We start from the raw sequence: 24452 nt of genomic DNA on the forward strand, positions 1-24452 counted from the left end.
AGGCTTTGCACAACGACGAGAAGGGGTACGCGACCCCCTCGTCCTCGTCCGTGGACCCCCCAAGTAACCGGAGGCAAGGTCTCGCTTTCGCAGGCGAGACGCTTGACCAGTGAGCTTACCTTCTTTTTCAAGATTACGACCCGGTACCCGCTATATCAGATGCAAGCTGACCCCTTGATAGGCAAATTTTTGGTGTGGCTCCGACCGCTGGAGCCCTGCGTACGCACCCTCGTCGGACGACGCGACGGGGATACCCCTTGCAAATCATTCCACTGAGTCGCAATCGCCGTGAGAGAGCGAAATATGGTCGATTGGGTTCGTTGTTGACCCCTGCCTGTTGTACCGTACACGCGGGGGCTGACCACTTCATAGATAGTATCGACATCGTCGAAACACTCGGCGAATTTGGGGGTTTAATTTCATGTTCCCTCACTGCTGACCCCTTGATCGAATCTCGAATGCAGCCACCGGCACGACGGCAGCAGAGGGGCGTCGTAAGCCAACCTTCACGCAATCTGAATGTTAAGCAAGGTCCTTATTTCTCGACCCCCATGCCGACTGAAAAGGCCGTGAGTACCCTCCTTGTGTTTGAACTACGAAGCGTGCTTACTGACCCCTTTTCAGACGATTTTCTGCAGACCCCGAGCCGCCGGAGGCACGCGCGGGGTCCCTCGGCGAAGGATGCGACGAGGGTGGGGCACCCTCCCCTTCCTCCTTCTCTACCCCGACGTCGGGCCGCTATGGCCCCCACCTTTGGGGCATTTTACGCCGACCCCGAGCCGCCGGAGGCGTGCGTGGGGTATTCTAGGTGAGTAATGCGGCGAGGGTGGGGTACCACCCTCTTCTTTCCTTCGATGCTGACCCTTTCGTCTGGTTTTCGTAAGTCTGAGGCGACGACCGAGCGTGCTATACGCCGCATTCCCGCAATCCGGATGTTAAGCAAGATGTCTCAGAGCAAAACCAGACCCCTCAACCCTCCGCTCTCGTCGATAAAACGACGGTAAAACCCTGGTACGTGCCGCTATTTATTTGGACTTTGCTTGAAAACATGCTGAACCCTTGTCAGGCGAGTTTCTGCTGACCCCGAGCCGCCGGAGGCATGCGGAGGGTCTCTCGGCGAAGGCTGCGACGAGGGTTGGGCACCCTCCGCTGCCTCTCGATAAGCGCGCCGGGGAACCTTTGACCCCCGTTTTTGCACCGCCTTTCTCGCTGGCCGCAAGCCGCCGAAGGTGCGCGAGGGGTTTTCTAGATGCGGCGAGGGAGGGCTACTCTCCCTCGAGAAGTACGTCCCTTCTATCACGGTCGCTTGGCTGTGGCTAATAATGTCATCTAGGTCTACGTATGCCCTTCTTAAGCGCCATTTCGGCTACTGGGAAGCCGCCGGAGGCGTGCGCGGGGCTTCAAGAGGAGAAATGCGGCGAGGGAGGGGTATCCTCCCTCGCAAAGGCCTTGTTATGTGAGTTTGACCTTCCTACCTATTCCCGTCATCCCCCCAGCGCGTACTGATCCCTTGACCGATTATCCGTCGTGAATTAGTGACCGAGGTAGGTGCGCGAACTTGCCGCGCTAGGCTGCGCGACGAGGGGCAGGGTATCGCTACCCCCTCCACTTCCTTTGAGGTCGTGCAGGTCGATATTTCGACCCGAGTCGGTATGTCTTTGCTACCTTTTTTCTACTTGACCGCCACTGATACAGCCACAGAGATGCATCTGACGTCCTCTTCGACGCCACCTAGGCCGCTGAGTGACCGCCGGAAGCACGCGGGGCCTCGGTAAGGTTGTCGGCGAGGGTGGGGTACCCTCCCCACCCCCTTCTCTTGACCACCCGCTGACCCCTTCATCAGCGGAACGTCGCCAAGCTTGAAGCGCTGAAGGCGCGCGTGTGATTTGTCAACAGTCCGTGTACAAGACGCCGGCGACGTTGAGTGCGAGAAGGAGGGTGACGGCGTCTCGAGCGTAGCGGGTGAGCTTGCGTGAGGGGTGAGTGGTCTCTCCTGCGCACCTAGAATCACACACTGACCTCTTGCGAGACGATGACTCGACGAGTCTGAGCCGCCGGAATGGCGAGCGCGTGCTCGCTCGTCGAAATACGCGACGAGGGTGGGGGACTCCGACCTCCACCCCCCTCCCCTTCGACTGGAGAGACGCCCTGACCCATTGAGATTGGGTTTTTGGCCGTACCGTGAAGTGCTGAAGGTACGCAGGAACTACCTCCACGAAGAACGCGAAGAGGGTGAGATGCCCTCCTCATCCCCTCCCCCCTTCATCCCTCCCCTCTCCTCCCTTCATCCCTCCCCCCTCCCCCGCTGCGTACATCCCTGCGCGTCGTAATGCCGTGAAACAAGAGGCGCATGCTGACCTCTCTATAGACAATTCTTTTCGCGAGTGCGAGCCGTCGGAGACACGCGCGGGGTTCCCTCGGCGAAGGATGCGACGGGGGTGGGGGATCTTCCCCTCCACCCTTTTCCCTCATGCCCCAATCTCTCAGAGGCCGGATTTATATCGACCTCAAACTTCCTGAAGCACGGGCGAGCCCCCTCGACGACGAGCACGAAGAGGGTGAGTAACCGTCCCTCCCTCCTCCCTCCTCCCTTCCTCCCCCTCCTCGCTCATATAAAATCCCTACCCCCCTCGACTCTCCCACATTCCCTTCACCCCGCACCCAACGACGACGACGCGCACCCTCTGCACGCGATTTTCAAGCCTGGGAAACCGGGGAGAGGTGCGCGACGGCAGCGAGGTAGGGGTGCGGGGGGAGGGCACTTCCCCCCTTCCTTCGCGCTTGATGTTTTGTGGCTGACGGGCTTGTAGGTCGGCCGTGAAGGAGAAGGACACCGAGGTACGACGTCGAGACGCGCCCCTTCGATCTCGGCCGTTGTCGCCGCGGGTGGTGCGCTTGCGAGGGGGGGGGATGGAGGGGGGTAGGGAGGGGTGCGAAGGGAGGGTGGGGAAAAACAGGAAAGCTCGCGGGGACGGGGCTTGAGACGCAGGGAGACGACGCGGATGAGTGAGTTGACGATGGGGAGCAGGGAGGGAGGGTCGGAGGCGCCGTTGGGTAGGGAGGGAGGAGGGAGGGGGAGAGCGCGCTTCCGCCCGGGCGCGCGACGGCGCCTATCGGCGTTGAGCTCTCCGAGCGGGTTCGAGCGCGAGCGAAGGATTTCGGAGACGGTCGGGAGCTGTACAGGTGCCCTTATCCCCCTCTGCGTGCGCGGCTAACGCTTCTTCAACCTCCCCTCTTCCCTCCCTCCCTCCCCGCGTCCGTCGAGCGACGAAGGACAGTGCGGCGACGAGGCCACGTCGGTATATCGACTTTCGCGTCGCGGAAGGTCATGAGCGATGTTTCGTGCGGTCGGAGGGGGTATGGGGGGAAGGGAGGGAAAGGGCATGGCTGGTGGGTGCGTGGTCTTGTCACGTTCGCTCACCCTTCGAGCACGTCTGCTCACCGACCCGAGGAACCTCCCCGAGTGAGGGGGCTGTCTGGTGGGGTAAGGGATGGTCTGGGGACAAAGGGGAAGGGTGGAGGACGCTGGGGAAATTGTAGGTAGGACTTCTGTGGTAGATATTCAATGAAAGACCGTTGCCGAGTCCAAAGCGAGGTGTGAGTGCGAGGTGTGAGCACAAGATAACATCGTGAACGGGCCTCTACTTGCGGAGGGAGGGCGAGGGGGTGCGAGGGGAGGGCTTGAGAGCGCGGCGGGAGCGCTCATCCTCGCGACCAAGTTCACGCTCGAGGGGGTGCAAAACTGCGTCTTCTATTGTCTATACGCTACACATTCGCTCTGTTGCTATCCTCGCCGCGCGTCTCCCCACCTCCGTGCGTGCTCGTCCCCTCCCTCTCCACCGCCCTCCCCGTCTACACCCTCCACACTCTCATCGCGCAATCGCGTTGAATGTGTAGACGACGCCGTGGGGGTGTCGCAGCGACAGCAATCGTCGATTTGGTCTGGGAACCGTCGTGAGCGGACCGCAAGGGACGATGAGGAGCGCACCGCCCGAGACGGACCTCCCACCGACAACTCGACGAGAAAATGGAAGTACCGCGTCGGTGGTCAAGCCCCCACTCCAAAACCCTCAATTTCGCCGCTTTCCCGCAGTCGCCCAGACCGCATTGAGCAAACCTTGCTCGGGCGTGCACTTCTTCAGCCTGTCGTAGTCGTACCACACGACAACTTCCTCGGCGTGGGCAACGAACGCTCGCTGGTTCAGGGAATATGCCGAGGCACGTAGGTGCAGGTGTGTCGCATCCGCTGCCAATTCAGTCGAGGCGGGCCGATGCGGTTTGTGCGCCACAATGAGCTAGAGACCAGGGCGGACGTGCAATGAGCTCGCTAGATACGACGTGCATATCACGAGGGAGACACTAACCGTGTCGGGATGCGTCACGGGCCGCCTGAAGTTGACCTGGATGGACTTGAGGATCAACGAGACGCCCTTGCCCTTGAGCAGCGCCTCTGCGGCAGACGGGCCGCCGAAGCGCTCTCCGAAGGTCGACATCCAGTGGATCCGGGACTGCAGGTGATCACACGGCCTGTGAGTATGCGGTGACGAGGGTACAGCAACTCCACGAACCGTCTCGAAGAATCGCACTGCATTCCGGCGTCGAGTGCAGGAAGAGACAGGCGTGGAATAAGCAGGCCGTACAATCTCCCGGGCCGTGCCCTACACGAGGAGAGACGTACCGTAACGGACATTGTTGACGTGCCTGTAAATGCGCAAAGGTGAGCTCCCGGCTCGCCCTGGCCGTCTACCCTACTGCAGCTGCGTCATAAAGTCGTTCATACGCACTGAAAGCTATCGAGGTCGCCCCAGACGATCTTCTGCGTCCAAAGGACGTCAGGGTCAAACCCGCGGTCGACGAGCGCCGCACGAGCCTCGGCCAGAGAGGCTGGCGACGCATCCCGGGGAGAGGTCCGCCGCACTGGATGCGAGGGCGGGCTGTCCGTGCCTTTATCCACGGGCGCTCGGGAGTCGTGTGGCGCGTCAGGTGGTTCCTCATCGGGCGAGGCGGGACCCGTCTCGCCCGGGCGAATGTGGAAGGGCGATGACGGATCCTTAAACGCCTGGAGGAGGGCCTGTGCCTGTAGTCAGCCACCGGTATCACCTTGAAGGTGACACTGACGTTAATGGACGAGGTATGACGGCGCGCTGGGCCGACCTGGCGGCGGAGGAGCGCGGGGGAGGAGCGCAGGAGGGTGTGCGAAGGCATACGTAGGCCCGGAGGGTGGAGGAGGAGGAGGGGAAGGTGCGTAATTACGTGCGCCGGCGCGCACGCGACCTCACGCGACGGGGGTCGGGACGAGAAGGTGTGGGCCGAGTGCCGGCGCTGCCGCCGGGTCACTTCCATTGACGAAGTCCGATCATCGTCAGTTCATCGTCATTAGCGCTGGTGAACGTCGAAATTCCAAGTGTAGTACGGGGCAAGCGATGGAACGTGGTCGGCGTCTTCCGCCAAGGACGTTTCGGCCAACGGCGGTCACAGCGCTTGCGCAAACAGCGTCGATACTGAAGGTTGAAAAGCTTATTTCGTGCTTCCCGTCCTCTCGTCCTACTTCCATCTTAGTCGGCGGATGAGCCCCACTCGCTGGATGCACGCACCTAGTCGACTCGCACGTCCCGATCGCGCTCTCTCCGCCAAAGCAGGGAATACTCGCGTCCGTTGGGCGGGCAGCGCGCGGATGCCGGCGCGGGAGGCCGGGGTGGGTGCGTCATGGGATCCGCGGGCGGGTGGCTGTGCGCTTCCCGCTCTGCTCTGCTCTTATGGTCGTCGGCCAGTGGCGTGGTGGCGTGGCGTGGTGTGGTGGTGCGAGGCCCTGCGCGCGTCCGTCGACGGCCGGCGACCTGCGTCGGCCCTTGTCACGTCACAGCGAAACTTGAACCGGGAGATTACCATTCTGGGCGAAAAGTTGAGAAACGACGTGTGCCATCGCTGTCGAACGCGTTTTTCGAGATTCTTTGTTTTGCGCCTTCGGACTACCCGGGATGTGTGCTCCCTCTCTATTCCAGATGATTTGTGGCTTTACTACTCGATTCCTCCACTCTCTGATTTTATGTGCCCTCCTCAACTCACAAAAGCGTGACATCTCGCTTGTACAAATTCTACAGCTCGTCGTTGTGCTCCGTTCCTCGTCAGGTAAGTTGGGGGTGGTAGGGCATGGTGAACACTAGTCCTGTACGAGGTTTCAGGTGGCTGTCTGCTCTACATCCTCCCCCACCGATTTTACTATCGCTGTCACTCTCCTCTGCCAAGCTTACTCCCTACTAACCGACTACTACGCTACTGATCTCCCGACTCGTCGAGGCCAACGGATCACTCCCGTGTACGTACACCGCCCGCTCGCGCCACGGCCGAGTCTTGGGCCAGTCCCGGGCTTGTTCTCCCGCATCACAGCCTGCTCTTGCGTGATCTCCCGACTCGCAAATTCCATGGTCTCGTTCCTGCATCTCGTACGACCCCACAGAATATAAGTACCAGCCTGTTCGATGCACCACCCATGCTCCCTCCGAGTGCGAGCAATACTATACGAGCGTGACAGTCGGTTGAGTCAGGATGAGTTGTGAGATGAGGGCAAGTGGCGAGCAGTGAGATTCAAGTGAGATAGAACGATTTGAAGACGAGACGAGTAGGTGAGGTAGATGAGGGAGCATTGGTCAGTGAGCCAGACGGTGAGGATAGGTCGAGACGGGTGGAGTGCTCATGTCAAGAAGATGAGTAGACGGTGAGCGAGACTCGGAGAAGGAGTCACAAGATTCTGGGTCGAGACGGAGATGAGATGCTGAATCAGAGGCGAGATCTGGACTCAAAGTGAGGTGGGCGCACAGCAAGTGTGAGAAGGCAGCAGCGAGAATGAGATGACAGTGAGCATGAGAGGATTAGCAAGAGCAAGACGAGGGTGAGCAAGAGACGACAAGAGAAATGAGATAGCAAGGCATAGAGAAGTACAGTGCGAGCAGTAATGACATCGAGAAGACCGAAGCAGTGAGTAAGAGCGTTGTTAAAATGTATAAATAATGCCATGAAGTACAGGAACGATGCTCTCGCTCGCGGGGCATCGATACATTGCTTCACGCCTTGAGGCGGTGCTCGGGGGAGACTCGGGGGCTCTCGCAGTCTCAAAAACGTTGATGGGACGCTATTAGGCTGCTCGGCGGACGGCGATACGTTGCTTCGACGCTTGGGGAGGTCGTGAGGGAGGGAGGCAGGTAGGAGCGCATTGAGATGGCTCTTGACAGCGCTGCCGAGGTTGCAAAGAAGTGTTGGGAGTGTCAAGAGCGCGGTCGAGTGGTCGGGGATGTGAGGAGGCCGAGCGAAGGCGCAGGATGCTGTCGAGCATGTCAGGAAGGACGGGAACGCGCCCGGAAAGACGAGGAGAAAGGGCTTAAGGCCCCGCTCGCCGAACGATTATGCGTTGCTTCGGGACTTGGCGAGGCACTCACGAGCGCCTGGAACTTCGTCGCCGCGTTCTGTCACTTTGTAAGCGTCTTCCCAACTTCTACGTGATTGTCCACGTACTGTGATAGCCCGCTCCGCGGACGCAAATGCATTGCTTCGGCGCTTGTAGCACTCGAGCCGTTGTGAACGAAGTGATGTCTGAGGCGCTCTAGTAGCGTGGAATGCGACGATGAGGCGGGGAACGCAACGATGAGGTGTGGCGTGCGGAGGGAAGGCCTGGCCGCAGCGAGCGAGTCTGCGCGGAGAAGTCAGCGGCGGGAACGCGTTGAGGAAGTGAGCACGTACCGTATATACCCGCTCGGCGGAAGAAGATCCATTGCTTCAGCGCTTCGAGCGCTTGAGCCGTCTTGGTGTGCGTTTGTGGAATAAGTGGTGTCCCAGACGTCCTGGTGGCGTGGAATGCGACGATCAGGCGTGAGGTGCAGCGACAAAACCTGGCGCGCAGCGAGCGAGTCTACGTGCAAATGTCAGCAGCGGGAACAAGGTTGGGAAGAGAGCACGTACCGGATTTACTGGCTCGGCGGACGAAAATCTATTGCTTGAGGGCTTTGAGCGCGTCGTGGGTCTTCGAACCGTACGTGGCGTGTAGAGAGGAGAGAAGGCCTGAGTGGTTGTTAGAATCGAGAGGCAGACATCCAGGACGCGATCTCGTACCGGATTAGGCCGCTCGGCGGGCGAATTTCTGTATACTCATCGCCTAGGCCGACTTGTGCGAGAACAGACCATGCTGAGCGTTGAAAGACGACGCGCGGCAGAGGGAAGGATGTAGACAATGGCGGGGAAGCTGTCCGACGAATGAGCGGAGTCGGAAACATCGCACGAGGAAGAGCGCACCTTGAACAAGTTGCGTCCGCGCAGGCCCAGAATTCCACGTGCGCGGGAACACCGCCGCCGGGAGGTTGGCAGAATCGAAGGCGCGACGTTCTCCGGGGTCGGAGAACGTGCTCGCGGCGTCTGGAGGCGGCGGCGAAATCGTCCGATGGCGGGACGTGAAGGGAGACGGAGAGCAGCAACTCGCCAATTCGACGCGGCCGCGGCACGGAGAACGTGCGCCGAGACCGCCCGCAGACCCTGAGGGCTTACAGAATCGAGCACAATAGGCTCCCCAGCACCTACCTCTTCGTCGTGCACATCGTCCTCACGAAGCTGAATATTGATTCTCAGTGGTTTGCTGCAGTCGGAGACTCGAGAACACGATTCCATTTCATCCGAGGGGCCCGCAGAGACTCAGACCCCACATCCTCGTTCTCCCCACAGACGCGCCCTCGAGAACAATAGCCAGGGCGCGTCGGGTGACGGTGGTGATGGTCGGAGACAACAAGCGCCCAGATAGGCGCCCGGCGCCCGCCCCGCTTTCCCGCGCATCGGCAATTGCCGACCGCTCTTCCCCCGCGCGCTCATCTCGTCTCCCATGCATCCACGTAGTCCCCCGCGATGTCAACGACGGCGTCGGATTTTCCTCTGCTATAAGCCCTTATCCTCGAGCTTTACCATCTCCCTCACTTCGGGATCTCTCAGAATCAGTCAAGTCATCGTGGGACAGCGCGCAGCAGCCTACGACACCTATCCCCCATTACCAGAATGCCACCGATGGTTCTCACAAGGTTCTATGGCACTTTGTGCGATGCTCAAGGTGTAGCTTGAGAAGTTGAGGGCGAGACCGAGGCGAGGTCAGGGAATATCGGTACTATGAAGGTCGGGGTGTGCAGATGTATGCCGACCGTCCCCCGGTACGTCGATACGGGATATACAGACTGATCTCAATGGAATCAATGGGGGATTGCTTTTGAAGGATGTATCCTACAGGGTGCATCTCCGCACCCCGGAAAGAGCTGCATGACATCAAGACGTCTCGGGAGGTAATTGAGGAACTGAGCATGTGGCGTCGCATCTGGTAAGTACAAATACCAATGCCCACCGCCAGTACTGACAAAAAGAAGTACATATATACTTGGTAGTAATACTATACTATGAGATATTGGGGCTTCGGACGCAGCCTCGCTCTCACGCGCTCCCTGTGCACAAGAACCTTTCTTGCCAACCCAAGAATCACATCGCCGGTACCGCCACGTCGCCAGCCTCTCAGCCACCCCCGCGCGCCACGGATGAACTCCCCAACATCTTGACGACGTCAAGACCCACGACGAACGCCATCCTACCTGTGTACATGGCGGATATCCTGTCCGACCCTTCTCCTCCCCGTTCGTCCCCTCCCGGTTTTCGGCTCATTCACGACCCCAGACGCGGGGATCTGGGCGCCGTCAAACCGCCCGAACTTTGATGCGCGGCGATGGAGGCCACGCCACGCTCGAGGCCGACTCGCCACTTCACCTTGGCGGGTTGAGCGGCATACACCCATGGCACGGCCCTACCCCACTCGGCGACACGACACGGCAAGTCGACAGCGTCGCGGACACGTGCCGCATACTGGGCCTGAATTTTGGGATGTGCTCCACCGGGGGTGGAAGCGCGCCGACGACACGCTGCTTTACGAGCAGCTCAAAGCCTGCCGAATGGAGATAGGACGTGATCTCGGAGAGGTCGACTTTTCCTGCCTGTCTCCCTCCCTCCTCGCCGGGTCTCGGCCCTGTCACGCGTCACCCCCAGCCTCGTGTACCCTCCGCGCATCCTCTGCTGCTCTTTCCTGAGCGCTGAACGCGTAGCTAACGACACAGAACGACTTGAACGCGCAGGGGAACCCCGCGGAAGAACGGGCCTACGACACCCGAGCCCCGCCCTCCGTCGGCCCGGGTCCGGCCTTCCGTCGCCGCAGAGGTACGTCTGGAATATTTTCCGCCGAGATCTGACTGACATCCACGCAGGGATAGGCGGAAGATTGTGCGCGCGCCGGGCGCGCTCATTCCCCCCAATCTTCCGACTTTTGCTGGGCAGGTCTCGGTCGCGGACCGCCGAGGTCTTGTTCCCGTGATGGCGGACTCTTGGTCTGGAAGTTTTGCGGAAACAGGGCACGGCTGACTGCCGTTGAGCAGGTATAAGAGGCGGCATGTCTAGCCGTCTACTCAGCATTCAGCACCTCCCTCCTACCTCTCCCCCCTCCTCTTCTAATACTACTGACTATCGCTCTAGTAGTCCCCTTCGTAAGTACTGTTCCTCCAATTTTCAGCTCTCACTTTACTGACTATTACATCCATAGCCCGCCGTTTTGCCCGCTTTGTTTCTAATGGTATGTCTCTCATTTCTTTCTTTCCTTCTTTCTTTCTTTCTTCAGTTCACTGCTCATAAGCTTTTCTATATAGGCTACTATCTGGACGAGTGAGTTGGCTCCATTACAATACTGTACAACTACTGATTGTCGTGCATTTCTAGCCCTATCGCCATCACGCCATGCCTCGACCCATTCCGACCGCGCACCATCAATCGACACCGAACGCATCTTGACCATGCCTTATTAATCCTGATAATGGTACGTCCCTACTAGCTCCCCACTCGACTAAGCCTGACGCGTTGTGCAGCAGCGGGCTCGCTCGTCGTCTCGGGCGGCTTCGGGATCGGCCTCCCTTCACTACCGAGGAGGCAGGACTGCATTGGTGAGTGGTCGTTGCTGCCTGCAGCAATAGTGTTGACCTTGTCGCTGCAGGAGGTGTAGTCATACAGGCCGGAGGAGGACGCGAGGGCGACGAACTCGACGACCTCCGACCCTATACACCACACCAAGCGACGGGGCAGCGGCAACGAGGAGCTGTCTAGCGCAGCTTGGACGCCGGTCTCACCCGGAGCTCAGCTATCGCGCTCGCAAGGTACGTCGTCGATGCCTTGCCGCCTGCACTCTCATATTCACGATTGCTGACGACCTACGTAGACGACGAGCAAGATGTTGTCGACGCCTCAAAATCCATCCCTATTCCTCCCCTTCCCCATCTCCCGGCGCCGTAGCCCGTGGCGTCGCTGCACTGCGAGCAAGAACACGCGACGCCGCGTCTCGAGGGCCGCGCTCGACACGAAAATGACCAGCTCCCTCTATCACCCGACGCTCTCAACGACGCAGGAGTGGCTGTAGCCACGTTGTGCGGTAAGTTCGCGGCCCTCGTCGTCATGCCTCGTGCTGACAGGGTCCAGAGACTGCTTCAACCGCCGGCCCGCGCTCTCCGCTTTGCCCCGCTGCCCACGACGACGAGGCGGCGTCCTCGCCGTCCCACGAGGCGAGTCGATACCTTTGCCGTCGCCTACAGCCGCTGACCACGGTCTAGATTCGCCCAGGCTTTGCATGACGACGAGAAGGGGTACGCGACCCCCTCGTCCTCGTCCGTGGACCCCCCAAGTAACCGGAGGCAAGGTCTCGCTCTCGCAGGCGAGACGCTTGACCAGTGAGTTTACCTTCTTTTCTTTTCCAGCGACACGACTATATCAGATGCACGCTGACCCCTCGATAGGCGAATTTTGGTATGGCTCCGACCGCCGGGAGGCCTGCGTGCGCACCCTCGTCGGACGACGCGACGGGGATGGGGGTTCACCCCTCGCAGATTATTCCACTTCGTTGCAATCGCCGAGGGAATGCAAAATTATGACTGCTACGGCTAACTCGGTGAGTATCTCGTCGAACTCGGGGGTCTAACCACATTCTCGTTCCCTGCTGACCCCTGAACAGATCTCGATTGCCCCCACGACACGGCGACAGCCCGCAATCTGAATGTTAAGCAAAGACGCTGTTGCTCGACCCCCGGCCGCTTAATGATGGAATTACCTTCGTAAGCTCCCTCATCATGTTTGAACTACCAAGAATGCTTACCGAACCCTTTTCAGACGATTTTTCGCTGACCCCGAGCCGCCGGAGGCACGCGCGGGGTCTCTCGACGAAGGTTGCGACGAGGGTGGGGCACCCTCCCCTCCCCTCATTCCTCCTCTACCCCGACGTCGGGTCGCTGTGACCCCCATCTTTGGGCCATTTTACGCCGACCCCGAGCCGCCGGAGGCGCGCGTGGGGTATTCTAGGTGAGTAATGCGACGAGGGTGGAGTACCACCCTCTTCTTCCTTTGATGCTGACCCTTTCGTCTGTTTTTTCGTTAGTTTTCACGAAGCGGCGCATCTTGAGGTGACGGCCGAGCGTGCTATACGCCGCATTCCCGCAATCTGGACGTTAAGCAAGATGTCTGGGAGCAAATTCAGATCCCTCGGCCCCCCGCCCTCCAATTAGCGTCGTTTCATGGACGAATTTGGCCCTGGTACGTGCCGCTGTTTATTTGGACTTTGCCTGAAATTATGCTGAACTCTTTTCAGGCGAGTTTTTGCTGATCCCGAGCCGCCGGAGGCATGCGCGGGGGGTCCATCGACGAAGGCCGCGACCACGATTAGGCACCCTCCCCTTCCGCCGCCTCTCACTTAGCGCCGGGGAACCCTTGACCCCCTACCTTCGAGTGGATTTAAACAGGGCTTCAAGGGGAGAAGTGCGACGAGGGAGGGGTATCCTCCCTCGCAAAGGCCTTGTTATGTGAGTTTAACCTTCCTACCTGTTCCTGTCATCCCCCAGCGCGTACTGACCCCTCGACAGATGACCCGTCGTGGATTAGTGACCAAGGTAGGCGCGCGAGCCTGCCGCACTAGGCTGCGCGACGAGGGGTGGGGTATCTCTACCCCCTCCACTTCCTTTTATGTCGTGCAGGTCGGAATTTTGACCCGAGTCAGTATGTCTTTGCTACCTTTTTTTCTACTTGACCGCCGCTGATACAACGACAGAGATACATCTAACGTCCTCTTCGACGCTATCTAGACCGCTGAGTGGCCGCCGGAAGCATACGCGGGCACTCTCGGTGAGGTTGTCGGCGAAGGTAGGCTACCCTCCCCACCCCCTTCTCTTGACCAACAGCTGACCCCCTCATCAGCGGAACGTCGCCGAGATCGAAGCGCTGGAAGCGCATGCGTCTTTCGTCAGCCATCCGTGTACAAGACGCCGGCGACGTCGAGTGCGAGAAGGAGGGTGACGGCGTCTCGAGCGTAGCAGGTGAGCTTGTGTGAGCGGTGAGTGGCCTCTCTCACGCACCGAGAAGCGCGCACTGACCTCGTGTGAGATGATAACTCGACGAGTCCGAGCCGCCGGAAAGGCGAGCGCGTGCTCGCTCGTCGAGATACGCGACGAGGGTGGGGGACCCCTCCCTCCACCCCCTCTCCTTCGACTGGACAGACGCCCTGACCCATTGAGATCGGGTTGTTGGCCATACTGTGAATCGCTGAAGGTACGCACCTACCACCTCCACGAAGAACGCGAAGAGGGTGAGATGCCCTCCTCATCCCCTCCCCCCTTCACCTTCCATCCTCTCCCGTTGCTGCAAACCTCCACGTCGTGATGCCACGCGAAATAGGAGACGCATGCTGACCTCTCAATAGCTGGTTCTTTTCGCGGGTGCGAACCGTCGGAGACGCGCGAGGGGTTCCCTCGGCGAACTATGCGACGGGGGTGGGGGACCCCACCCTCCACCCTTTTCCTTCAAATTCAAAGGCTACATGTATGTCGACCTCAAGCCTCCGGAGGCACGGGCGAGCCCTGTCAACGACGAGCGCGAAGCGGGTGAGTAACCCTCCCTTCCTCCCTCCTCCCCCATCGCTTCCTCCCCCTCCTCGCTCATATAACCACCCCCATCCCCCTCGACTCTCCCACCTCGCCTTCACCCCCCACCTAAAGACGACGACGCGCACCCTCTGCACGCGATTCTCAAGCCTGGGAAACCGGGGAGAGGTGCGCGACGGCAGCGGGGTAGGGGTGCGGGGTAGGGGTGCGGGGGGAAGGGCACTTCCCCCCTTCCTTCGCGCTTGATATTTTGTGGCTGACGAACTCGTAGGTCGGCCGTGAAGGAAAAGGACACCGACGTACGACGTCGAGACGCGCCCGTTCGATTGCCGCCGTCGTCACCGCGGGTGGTGCGCTTGCGTGGTGAGAGGAGGAGGGGGTAGGGAGTGGGGCTAAGCGCGAGGACGGGGCTTGAGACGCAGGGAGACGACGCGGAGGAGTGAGTTGACGATTCGGAGAAGGGATAGAGAGTCGCGGGCGCCATCAACGAGGGAGGGAGGAGGGAACGAAGGAGGGTGGGAAGAGGGAGGGATGGAGGAGGGAGGGAGGGAGGGAGCGCGTTCTCGCTCGAGCGCGCGGCAGCGCATGGCAGCGTGGGGTTCTCAGGACGATTACGAGCGCGAGCGAAGGTGTTCGGACACGATTGTGAGTAGTACAGGTGTCCTTACCCCCTCTGCGTGCGCAGCTAACGCTTTTCCAGCCTCCCCTCCTCCCTCCCCGCCCGTTCAAGCGGCGAAGGACAGTTTGAGGACGAGGCCACGTCGGTGCGTCGACTTTCTCGTCGCGAGATTCCAGCTTCAACGGCGCCGCGGGTGGGGTCGCGGGAGGGAGTAAGCGATGCGCCGTGAGGTCGGAGGGCGGATGGGGGGAAGGGTATGACTGGTGATTGCGAGATCTTGTCGCGTTCGCTGACCTTCGAGCACGTCTGCTCACCGACTCGGTGGACTTGTCCGAGCGAGGGGGCTGTTGGGTGAGGCAGGGGGTGGACCGTTGACGAAGGGGAAGGGTGGAGGAAGCGGTGAAAAGTGTAGATAGCACCTCTGTAGTAGATCCCCAATGAAAGACTGTTGCTGAGTGCAAAGCGAGGTGTGAGCGCGAGGTGCGAGCAAGAGATAACGTCGTGAACGGGCCTCTACTCGCGGAGGGAGGGCGAGGGGGTGCGAGGGGAGGGCTCGCGCTTGAAAGCGCGGCGGGAGCGCTCATCCTCGCGACCAAGTTCACGCTCGAGGGGGTGCAAAACTAACTGCATCTTTTTCATTGTCTGTAGGCTACTACACGTTCGCTCTGTTGCTATCCTCGCCGCGCGTCTCCCCACCTCCGTGCGCGCTCGTCCCCTCCCTCTCCCCCGCCCCCGCCGTCTACACCCCCCGCGCTCTCATCGCGCCATCGCGTTGAGTGTGTCGACGACGCCGTGGGGGTGTCGCAGCGACAGCAATCGTCGATTCAGTCTGGGAACTATCGTGAGCGGACCGCAAGGGACGACGAGGAGCGCACCGCCCGAGACGGACCTCCCACCGACAACTCGACGAGAAAATGGAAGTACCGCATCGGTGGTCAAGCCCCCCACCACGCCAACTCCCACCCTCAATTTCGCCGCTTTCCCGCAGTCGCCCAGACCGCGTCGAGCAAACCTTGCTCGGGCGTGCACTTCTTGAGCCTGTCGTAGTCGTACCACACGACGACTTCCTCGGCGTGGGCGACGAATGCTCGCTGGTTCAGGGAATATGCCGAGGCACGTAGGTGCAGGTGTGTCGCATCCGCTGCCAATTCAGTCGAGGCGGGCCGATGCGGTTTGTGCGCCACAATGAGCTAGAGACCAGGGCGGACGTGGAATGAGCTCGCTAGATACGACGTGCATATCACGAGGGAAAGACTAACCGTGTCAGGATGCGTCACGGGCCGCCTGAAGTTGACCTGAATGGACTTGAGGATCAACGAGACGCCCTTTCCCTTGAGCAGCGCCTCTGCAGCAGACGGACCGCCGAAGCGCTCCCCGAAGGTCGACATCCAGTAGATCCGGGACTGCAGGTGATCACACGGCCTGTGAGTATGCGGTGAGGAGGGTACAGCAGCTCCACGAACCGTCTCGAAGAATCGCACTGCATTCCGGCGTCGAGAAAGGCGTGGAATAAGCAGACCGTACAATCTCCAGGGCCGTGCCCTACACGAGGAGAGACGTACCGTAACGGACATTGTTGACGTGCCTGTAAATGCGCAAAGGTGAGCTCCCGGGTCGCCCTGGCCGTCTACCCTACTGCAGCTGCGTCATAAAGTCGTTCATACGCACTGAAAGCTATCGAGGTCGCCCCAGACGATCTTCTGCGTCCAAAGGACGTCAGGGTCAAACCCGCGGTCGACGAGCGCCGCACGAGCCTCGGCCAGAGAGGCTGGCGACGCGTCCCGGGGAGAGGTCCGCCGCACTGGATGCGATGGCGGGCTGTCCGTGCCTTTATCCACGGTCGCTCGGGAGTCGTGTGGCGCGTCACCTGGCTCCTCATCGGGCGAGGCGGGACCCGTCTCGCCCGGGCGAATGTGGAAGGGCGATGACGGATCCTTGAACGCCTGGAGGAGGGCCTGTTCGGCATTGCGCCGGTAATCAGCGACCGGCGGGAGCTATCACCTTGGAGGTGACACTGACGTTAATGGACGAGGTATGACGGCGCGCTGAGCCGACCTGGCGGCGGAGGAGCGCGGGGGAGGAGCGCAGGAGGGTGTGCGAAGGCATACGTAGGCCCGGAGGGTGGGGGAGGAGGAGGGGAAGGTGCGTAATTACGTGCGCCGGCGTGCACGCGACCTCACGCGACGGGGGTCGGGACGAGAAGGTGTGGGCCGGGTGCCGGCGCTGCCGCCGGGTCACTTCCATTGACGAAGTCCGATCATCGTCAGTTCATCGTCCCCCTTGTCCCGCTCTCTGATCCCGCGGGCGAACCAAACCGACCATGCTGGCGGACCGACGGGACGCTGCGTCATTGGAGACGCCACCATGCTCGACCCTCGCCGCCGCGCAGCCTAGCAAACGTGGAACAGTGTCCTCGACGATAGGGTAGTCGACGTCTCGCTCAACAGATCGCTAGTGCTTCGCCTCCTGATGGGTCCTACGGAAGACGACATGCAAATGGTCCACGTCTGCGCCGATCACTTCGCGTTGTCTATTGCTGTATCACTGGTGCTCGCCCTCGCTTGGAGTCTTCAAGTCGACTAGCTACTTCCTCGCTATGGCGTAACGGCTCGGCATGTCTGCGTGACTTGGTTAGGCAAATGCGTCTAACGTTCAGGTTCTGTCAATGATAGCACTACCAGGGATCGAGGCTACTGAGACTAATTGCGCGTCGTCGTCGGGCGCGCGCCGCGCGGGACAGGGGACTGCCGTGGCGGTGACCTTGGTCGGCGTCAAGCGAAGCTCGATCATGTGCCCTAGGACACGTCTAGGAGAGAAAGAGGCGAGAGGCATCGGACCTATGGCTCTCGACGACTCTGCGGAGGGAGCATGCAGAGGGAACCCAGCACTCGACGAGGGCTAGGGCTTGTCGATGTCGGCCGCCCGCAGGGCGAGCTGCATTCGACGACGCCACGTGAGTCATGTATCGCGCGCGCCTGCAGCCACCCACAGAACGCTGTAGCAGATGGCAGGCATCACCTCAGGCTGAAGGAGAAGGGCCTTGAGTGAAAGCCGCGCTGCCCCGAGCGTTATCCAGTTTGACAGAGGGATGACGAGGGTGGGCGAAAAGACCTGTTGTCTGAGAGATTCGAGGCGCGATGGGGGCAAAAGCAGAGAAGCAAAACCAGGCGACGCCCTTTCCGCTTGCGTGATCGCCCCTCCCCCCTCAGCTTCTTTGCGGCGGCAGCTTAACACGCGGCTATGGCCGGGCATCAAGCGAAGCTAGCTCGTGAGTCCTAGGGCGCGTCTAGGATAGAGTCAGGGATGTAAAGGGATATGTCCCTATGGACCAAGTTCCGAAGATATGGTGACAGGAAGAGAACCCAGCGGCTAACGCTGTGGGTGCGTGCCATAGGGCTAACACAATGAGGAGCGCGCCATGGGGCTAACGCATTGAGGGGGGGGGGCTGGTTTCCAGCAGCCCCATTGTGAAAATGAAGGAAACTGGGAGTTGGGGGGTTGAACATGTGCCACGTGCCATGGGCGTGACCCGTGTCCGCATCTCCCGAGCGCCGGCGACGCGACTCCCAGCCCTTGCGCATGCGGGACGAGTCGCACCGTGTAGCCCTAGAGGGATGCAAGAGCTCTCCTCGTAGGGGAATCCTCGGTTTGTAACTCGCGGGACCATGTCATTGACGTGCCGAAACTCAAAGGTAGGACAGGGAAGTGATGCGAGCTAAACACGACTGAATCAAAGTACTCACCAGCTCTTTTCAGGCCGTGTCGGGGCTTAGAGGACCGATCTTGATTCGGTAGGATGGGAACGCGATAGTCATGTATGTAATGCGGCTGGATGGTGTATTCGGGTGTGAAGACAAAGGACAGTAGGTGGAGGAATGGGCTGTATCAATGGAGCTGGATAGATGATGCCGGAGAGGTATGGCCGCGATGACGACAACGATTTGTGACTGCAAAAAAGGAACTGTGAGGGTACGCGTCTGTTGAGAGAACGCTCACTCGACTGACCGCGCCGATCTGGGGCGAGCAGCTTCGCGTGCTAACTTTCGCCATCGCTTAGTTGGCTGGCAAGCGCGGCCGCCGTCGAGGGTGCTGGGATGATGTCCTGCTGCTGTGCCGAGAGTCTATGCGAGCAGCGCGTCGGACAGCGAGAACGATCTCTTGAGCTTCTGGGATGTTGTTAGATGGCGTATATGTCGCCGTTCTTGCAGGGAGCAGAGGGCGGTGGACTGCGGGTATCAGGTAGGAAAGCTAGGAGACTAGATAGCGAACCGCCGGGGTCGACAGTCGCCGAGTCTGGATGTCCGATCGCCTCAGGAACTGGGTATATGCTGGGTATATGCGCCTCGAAAAGGCCCTGGGACATGCAACCGAGGATCCGTTGTCGCCTGGACGTCTCGAGCCGTCGCGTATCTGGTATTGGAGAGAATAAACGGAATTTGGCTGCAGGAGACTCGAGGCGATGGAGGGCAGAGCGGAGAGGCGACCATGGCCGACGCGCTCGCTGCCCGCGTGATCGTCACCGCGAATCCTTCGGACGCGACGACGTCACTCGGCTATGGCCGGGCTCACAGCGCAGCACAGCGCCTGCTTCGCTTGACTCCCACTAAGTCCTCGTAAACTCGGACTTAGCTCACAATAAGCGAAGCATCAAGGCGGCGGGTCGATTGTGGTCACGGTCTTACGGGTGGCATAGCGATCGGCTGGCCCACGATATGCGTTTTCAATCGACCCGCGGTCTCCATCGAAAGCTGATTCAGGATCTTCCCTCATCGAGCGTGCAATTAGCAGTGGAGAACGTCGAAATTCCAGGTGTAGTACAGGGCAAGCGATGGAACGTGGTCGGCGTCTTTCGCCAAGGACGTTTCGGCAAACGGCGGTCACAAAGCTTGCGCAAACAAGGTTAATACTAAAGGTTAGAAAGTTTATTTCGTTCCTCCCTTCCTCTCTTCCTACTTCCATCTTAGTGCGTATTCGACCCGCCGCCTAGCGCTGAAGCTGACCCTCCTCCAGATAAAGATCCTGGTGATCGCCTAAATCCCTTTTCTTAACGCACATCACTATACGCGACTGGTTCGCTTCACGCTTTACGATCCCTACGAACGCGACGACTCTAATCCGTTTATAACTATGGTTGCCATCAACGCTCGCTCGTCTGCTCTCGCTGTGTCTCTTGTTCTCGCTACGCTGGCCTCTGTCGACGCGCTCCCGGTGCAGAAGGATCTCTCGAGCTCTCCCCAGAAGCAGTCGTCTCGCTCTGCGAACGCTATGAAGAAGGTCTCTTCGAGGTCTCGGTTCCTCCGGCGGGAGCCAATGGTAATCACCGAGGAACTTCACGGTCCGGTGGTGCGTGTATTCCGCCTGCGATCCATGGAAAATTCTGACGCATATATGCAGCACCAGCAGGCGTCGTTCTCGATTCCGAAGCGGGAGGAGGGTCTCGCTGCTCGTGACCATGACCACAACCACGATTACGCTCACGAACACGACCATGAGCATGACCGCCACCACTATGAGCACGATCACGACCATGACCGCGACCATGACCACCACCATCGTCGCTCGATCGCCATCGCCAATGACTATGGCTCGTCCTACGTCTTGTCACGGTCCGCTGGCAAGCGCGAGCAGCAGGGTGTTCCGGGCTTCATAAACATCATGGTGCGCCTTGTTTCTGCCTGGATACAGGCATCAGTACTCATGCAATTCCATCAGAGCGATCAAAAGAAGCTCGGATCCCTTATTCTCGACACGTCCAACTCGTCTCACTACGTGCTCGACGCGTCAGAGAAGAATTCGACCGAGATGTATCTCGTGTCGGCCGGCGAGGGCTCGGGACCCGGACAATATCTTGTTCAGGTCCCCCTCATCGACATGCAAACCGCCTCCGTCGTTCCCTACTGCGCGACGTACGATCCCAACCCTCCTCAGGCTGAACCCCTCACCGTCGAGAAGTGCTACGATTCGACGCAAGCTCAGACGCACAAGAGCCAATACTTTGCGTTCGATAAGGAGACCGGTGTCATCCACCCAATGTGGTACAGTGACAAGGACTCCACGGACGACAACACGGCTGCTGCCAAAGCTGTCGACGGATCGGATGCGCCAGAGGGATCGGACATCGCGTCGGTGACCGACGAGGGTGACCTTATGTCTCGCGATGACTCCTCGCAGAACATGACCGCGCAGTCTGTGACGCTAGTCTTCGCTCCTGCTGGAACGCAGGTCGAGAACGTGGACGATGTTACCTCTAGCAGCATCTCCTCTGTGCCGACGTCAACAGCCTCGACAGCGACTGTCTCCCGAACCGCCACCTCATCGGCCGCATCGCTCACGGCTGCTGACACACCGTCTTCGTCCTCGTCGGCCACGTTCGCTACGTCCACGGCGATCTCTCGTTCTACCAGCGCAACGAGCTCCGAACCCTCGCCCACTGCTGCCGCGCTCGATGTCGAGGTCGTCCCGAACAGGGCGTCCTCGTCTGCCGTCACCTCGTCTGTCGTTACTTCATCTGTGGCCGCGTCGTCTGCGCATTCTCTCGACGCCGAAGCTGTTGCTTCATCTATCGCTGCTTCCTCAAGCGCTGCATCTTCGAGTGCTGCCTCGTCGACCACTGTCTCCAGCACGGATGCATCCCTTTCGGCTGCCGCTGCGTCAGCCTCGACCGCTGCTAGCTCATCCATGACTCCGGTTACGTCCGCTACGGCGCCGTACCAGTGGATGTTCAAAGAGAACACCCGACTTTAATAGCGTACCTACTTTGCATTAGCGAACTACAGCCTGATTTCGATGGTTAATGTCATGCGAGCCTGCGAGATCCGAAGTTCTACATGGTGGCGTCCGAATAATCAGGTGGCCTCAAATCGCCCAGGTTCGCGAGTGCCATGCCCACCTCGTCTCGGAGGGACGATTGCAGTGTGATCTTCTCTGTGTGAGTTGGTCGCCAGCCCACTTTCTTGAGACGCTCTCCGCGACCCCAGATTGTACCACCGAGCAAAGCCCAACCAACTGGAAGTGGATTGTAATTAGTTGAGTGACTGTTTGATGAACACGATTGGACGCACATTCGCCCCATGCATCGGTTATACGAGCCGGAAGCGGCTCGCAACCTGGAACCTTCACTACTCCATTCTCGTGCAAAATCTAGCAAGATGGAGTCAGACAATAGCCATCTTCTTGAGTTAAGCACTCGCGTTGCCGATACCCGTCATAATGTCCTTCATCACAGCCATCCGTGGATGAAGGACAAAATCTGGAGATAGCGTTCAGTCGTACTGTTGTTCTTCAGCTATTCGAGCGCACAGAGGCCTGCTGCTCCCTCGTCCGCGTTGCCTTCAAGGGCTGCTTTGAGGCAGGTGAGGACGGCGGAAGCGACGTCCTTGACGTGTATCTCGCCCATGGCATTCTTGCCGTTTCCGAAAGTCCCGGCGTGGCCCGCTTGTATGGCCAAGTCGACGTAGAGGCGGATGGGCATCGTTACCTTCTGTACGCCCGAGCCGACTCCTGTGAGTCGTTATATAGTAACGCATGCAGCTATGAGCAAAGCCTGAGGGCTGACCGCACCATAGATCCACCCAGGGAAGAGGATCATCGTCCGGATGCGGTTCTCCGTCCTCGTCCCGGCCTTGACGATATCGAGGTCGGAGACGATGTGCGTGACGTCCTTGACGGCGCGCAGGTCCATGTCGGTGTCGTACCAGATGTGGCTGGGCGTGAGGAGCTCGCCGCGCGCGTTGTCTTCAATGATGCCGGCGCCGGAGATGTGGATGTAGATGGGTGGGTTGGCGGGGTTGGCGGCGGAGCGGGTAGTGAGGCCGGCGAGGGTGGCTGAGGAAGGGGAAAAAATAACATGAGCAGCATAGAAGGAGGGGGAAACGGGGATGAGGAGCGTCAATTCCGATAGCAGCGTCAGAACTCACAGAGGACACTCGGATGATGGTCGGACGACGCGGTGTTGATGACGATGTCGCATTTAGAGGCCTCCTCCCGGATGAGTGCATCGCTGTTGAGGGTACCCTCGACGATTCGTATGTTAGGATGTAGTCGGCGTAGTTCGGTCTCCTTCTCAGAAGTGACATTGCGGACCAGCGCACGAACGGGGAAGTCAGGTAAGTCGGAGGCCAGCAGCCGCAGGACTTCGCCACCCACGAATCCAGTAGCGCCGAGGAAGAAGATAGTGAGGGGGAGGGTAGACATGGAGGAGACGTTACCTATATCCACTTGGCTAGTGCAGTGTATATAAGTAGAGGGCGCCCACCCTGAGACGCTCATCGAGCCCAGCGGGCGGTCAATTGACTGCAGGCAATCAGGAGTATAGGCTTTCCCATTGTATTGCAAGGTTATCGATAGTCGGCGTCTGCCTGTTTTTGGTCAAGCCGACGAGGGGCAGCCAATGCTCTGAGTCTCCGTGATGAGAGCGTGCGCCAGAAGACTTGAGTGCCGTCGGGCCGAGATCCGCGAGTTATGGGCGCTGTGACCGTGATTCGGTAAATGCCGGCCATTCTTGCTCTTGACGGCCACTTTGTTGTTCGCAAAGCCCGTTGTCATCGACACTGTGCTAGCAACAGCCGAACTACGATAGAGTCCTGCATCTACTCCGACAACGACGGGGTATACGGTCTTGCTGCTTTGACGCGTCGGTATAATCTGCAATGTCGACCTGGTGCTCGTTCGTGCGCAATGACCGGCATCGTCCTGAGCAGCGCACGATCCGTTCGCCTTACTCGTCATTAAGATCACAATTGCAAGCATCCGACCAATTTACCGCGACGATGACATTACTTTCACTTTAGGCCCTTTAGGGCCTTTGTTTGTCGGGTCACAATGTCGACATGAATGACAAGTACGTGTCATGTCATCCACTGCGCTGTGTCTTGATCTAGAACACAAACGCGCGGTCAATGCGCCCTTTATCCCTTTAAAGAGAAAAGAGGAAGGCTGCCAACTCAATCGCTCACTCATTATCTCCCCCGCCCCTCGTGCCCTCCGCCACTTCAACTCTAGAAAATGCCCTCGAACAAGTGGCTCACCGTCTTCAAGCCAAAGAGCCGCAGCCGCAGCCAGAGTGTATCTCTGCCACTGCCACACAAGCCCTCGCGCAAGACCTTGAGCTTCGCCTCGCGCGGCGCGCGCCATGTATCGTTCGTCAAGATCGGCAGACGCTGGCTGGTCTGTCGTGACGCTTGGAACGTATACATATCAAGGCAGGCCTCGTCAAAATTCGGATGCTGGGCCGACCTTCTCCTCTGGTGGCCTGTCTGGTAGCAGGAACGATGGCCGCGCTTGGCGTGCGCGATCCATGTCTATGCCGGAGACACCGACAGGGATAGACGGGGAACACCGTCGCGAATACTGGGTTTCTCGTCTTCAGACCATCGATGATTGCACGTTGAACTCCAAGAAGGTGAGCTGCGTCTCTATTGACAGTTGTTTGTTGGAAAACTAATGTGAAATATCATGATAGTCCCATGACTCTCGACAATCCTTTGACTGCCGTGCTGTCGCAGGCAGGCGCATTAAGACCCACTCATGGTTCGACCGCTTGGACGAGGAAGTGGCTGCCGAAGTTTCGGCCAGACACGCTGAGCTCGGAGAGCCCTCGACGCCCCCTTCTCACGACGACGAATCCTCATTTGTCCCATTATCGCCTCGACAGACCACCTCTCCGATGGCAATTCGTGGCTAGTAAGTCCAAAGAGTCGCACGCGCCTATTTTTCGCCATTTTGACCGGCTTTGTAGTGCCTCGACCGGAGAAATAGAAAACTGGGACGACGCCTATGACTTCGAGGACGCTGAAGACGACTGGGTTGATATTCCTACCCCTCATGCCCCCACCTTCGGCGTATCCGCGCGCGCCCACTAGACA

General features: G+C 59.4%; 11 protein-coding genes across 11 annotated transcripts; 6 read left to right on the forward strand and 5 right to left on the reverse strand.

The window, feature by feature from the left end:
- Positions 1 to 740: 740 nt before the first annotated feature.
- Positions 741 to 1871, forward strand: SCHCODRAFT_02699518 (uncharacterized protein; the record flags this gene model as incomplete). Its single annotated transcript, XM_050346931.1, has 4 exons — positions 741 to 808; positions 1571 to 1650; positions 1702 to 1771; positions 1844 to 1871. The coding sequence occupies 4 exons, from the start codon at positions 741 to 743 to the stop codon at positions 1869 to 1871; spliced, it is 246 nt and encodes an 81-aa protein (XP_050201306.1).
- Positions 1872 to 4070: 2199 nt separating this feature from the next.
- Positions 4071 to 5205, reverse strand: SCHCODRAFT_02497085 (uncharacterized protein; the record flags this gene model as incomplete). Its single annotated transcript, XM_050343054.1, has 6 exons — positions 4071 to 4295; positions 4365 to 4508; positions 4569 to 4585; positions 4679 to 4701; positions 4785 to 5071; positions 5119 to 5205. The coding sequence occupies 6 exons, from the start codon at positions 5203 to 5205 to the stop codon at positions 4071 to 4073; spliced, it is 783 nt and encodes a 260-aa protein (XP_050201307.1).
- Positions 5206 to 5461: 256 nt separating this feature from the next.
- Positions 5462 to 6024, forward strand: SCHCODRAFT_02620025 (uncharacterized protein; the record flags this gene model as incomplete). Its single annotated transcript, XM_050344973.1, has 2 exons — positions 5462 to 5544; positions 5595 to 6024. A coding segment is annotated over exon 2 (167 nt), but the record flags the coding sequence as incomplete, so codon positions are not given.
- An 882-nt stretch (positions 6025 to 6906) lies between these two features.
- On the reverse strand, positions 6907 to 9457 carry SCHCODRAFT_02536995 (uncharacterized protein). The gene is made up of 10 exons (XM_003033456.3): positions 9389 to 9457; positions 9205 to 9340; positions 8284 to 8520; positions 8104 to 8233; positions 8028 to 8052; positions 7954 to 7981; positions 7735 to 7903; positions 7510 to 7684; positions 7434 to 7460; positions 6907 to 7319 (listed from the first exon to the last, which is right to left on the reverse strand). The coding sequence occupies exons 1-10, from the start codon at positions 9392 to 9394 to the stop codon at positions 7263 to 7265; spliced, it is 990 nt and encodes a 329-aa protein (XP_003033502.2). The 5' UTR covers positions 9395 to 9457; the 3' UTR covers positions 6907 to 7262.
- A 178-nt stretch (positions 9458 to 9635) lies between these two features.
- Positions 9636 to 10045, forward strand: SCHCODRAFT_02620030 (uncharacterized protein). The gene has a single exon (XM_050344974.1). It carries the CDS (start codon positions 9730 to 9732, stop codon positions 9970 to 9972), a length of 243 nt encoding a protein of 80 aa, XP_050201309.1. The 5' UTR covers positions 9636 to 9729; the 3' UTR covers positions 9973 to 10045.
- Positions 10046 to 10453: 408 nt separating this feature from the next.
- SCHCODRAFT_01088534 (uncharacterized protein) lies at positions 10454 to 12602 on the forward strand (the record flags this gene model as incomplete). The annotated part of the gene is made up of 10 exons (XM_003032887.2): positions 10454 to 10547; positions 10604 to 10633; positions 10707 to 10722; positions 10777 to 10873; positions 10926 to 10997; positions 11057 to 11207; positions 11270 to 11339; positions 11658 to 11774; positions 12211 to 12399; positions 12476 to 12602. 10 exons carry the CDS (start codon positions 10454 to 10456, stop codon positions 12600 to 12602), a joined length of 963 nt encoding a protein of 320 aa, XP_003032933.1.
- Positions 12603 to 13762: 1160 nt separating this feature from the next.
- Positions 13763 to 14642, reverse strand: SCHCODRAFT_02237272 (uncharacterized protein). Its single transcript, XM_050342142.1, has 2 exons — positions 14274 to 14642; positions 13763 to 14226 (listed from the first exon to the last, which is right to left on the reverse strand). Exons 1-2 carry the CDS (start codon positions 14452 to 14454, stop codon positions 13847 to 13849), a joined length of 561 nt encoding a protein of 186 aa, XP_050201310.1. The 5' UTR covers positions 14455 to 14642; the 3' UTR covers positions 13763 to 13846.
- A 912-nt stretch (positions 14643 to 15554) lies between these two features.
- Positions 15555 to 16695, reverse strand: SCHCODRAFT_02665966 (uncharacterized protein; the record flags this gene model as incomplete). The annotated part of the gene is made up of 6 exons (XM_050346563.1): positions 15555 to 15779; positions 15849 to 15992; positions 16053 to 16069; positions 16152 to 16174; positions 16258 to 16544; positions 16609 to 16695. 6 exons carry the CDS (start codon positions 16693 to 16695, stop codon positions 15555 to 15557), a joined length of 783 nt encoding a protein of 260 aa, XP_050201311.1.
- A 3021-nt stretch (positions 16696 to 19716) lies between these two features.
- Positions 19717 to 21333, forward strand: SCHCODRAFT_02699522 (uncharacterized protein; the record flags this gene model as incomplete). The annotated part of the gene is made up of 3 exons (XM_003032888.2): positions 19717 to 19932; positions 19984 to 20247; positions 20302 to 21333. The coding sequence occupies 3 exons, from the start codon at positions 19717 to 19719 to the stop codon at positions 21331 to 21333; spliced, it is 1512 nt and encodes a 503-aa protein (XP_003032934.1).
- Positions 21334 to 21412: 79 nt separating this feature from the next.
- SCHCODRAFT_02494558 (NAD(P)-binding protein) lies at positions 21413 to 22782 on the reverse strand (the record flags this gene model as incomplete). Its single annotated transcript, XM_003033458.2, has 6 exons — positions 21413 to 21594; positions 21651 to 21707; positions 21776 to 21838; positions 21889 to 22089; positions 22150 to 22413; positions 22506 to 22782. 6 exons carry the CDS (start codon positions 22780 to 22782, stop codon positions 21413 to 21415), a joined length of 1044 nt encoding a protein of 347 aa, XP_003033504.1.
- A 608-nt stretch (positions 22783 to 23390) lies between these two features.
- SCHCODRAFT_02746949 (uncharacterized protein) lies at positions 23391 to 24449 on the forward strand (the record flags this gene model as incomplete). The annotated part of the gene is made up of 3 exons (XM_003032889.3): positions 23391 to 23989; positions 24050 to 24270; positions 24326 to 24449. Exons 1-3 carry the CDS (start codon positions 23720 to 23722, stop codon positions 24447 to 24449), a joined length of 615 nt encoding a protein of 204 aa, XP_003032935.1. The 5' UTR covers positions 23391 to 23719.
- Positions 24450 to 24452: the final 3 nt, after the last annotated feature.

Source organism: Schizophyllum commune (genome assembly GCF_000143185.2).
Source record: "Schizophyllum commune H4-8 unplaced genomic scaffold SCHCOscaffold_4, whole genome shotgun sequence".
Classification (NCBI taxonomy): Eukaryota; Fungi; Basidiomycota; class Agaricomycetes; order Agaricales; family Schizophyllaceae; genus Schizophyllum; species Schizophyllum commune.

Bases quoted from the DNA above. Each gene is read 5' to 3' on its own strand.
- SCHCODRAFT_02237272 (XM_050342142.1), bottom strand. From the start codon at position 14,454: ATGGCGCCCGCGACTCTCTATCCCTTCTCCGAATCGTCAACTCACTCC. The intron at 14,227-14,273 runs GTACGTCGGTGT...CGAGTTCGTCAG, and splicing joins AACGGGCGCGTCTCGACGTC to CCACAAAATATCAAGCGCGA.
- SCHCODRAFT_02620030 (XM_050344974.1), top strand. From the start codon at position 9,730: ATGCGCGGCGATGGAGGCCACGCCACGCTCGAGGCCGACTCGCCACTT.
- SCHCODRAFT_02536995 (XM_003033456.3), bottom strand. The intron at 8,521-9,204 runs GTCTGTATATCC...GTAAGCCCTCAG, and splicing joins CATTGATTCCATTGAGATCA to GGTCTGCGGGCGGTCTCGGC. The intron at 7,904-7,953 runs GTACGTGCTCTC...ATTTGCACGTAG, and splicing joins CCGCCGAGCCAGTAAATCCG to ACTCGCTCGCTGCGCGCCAG.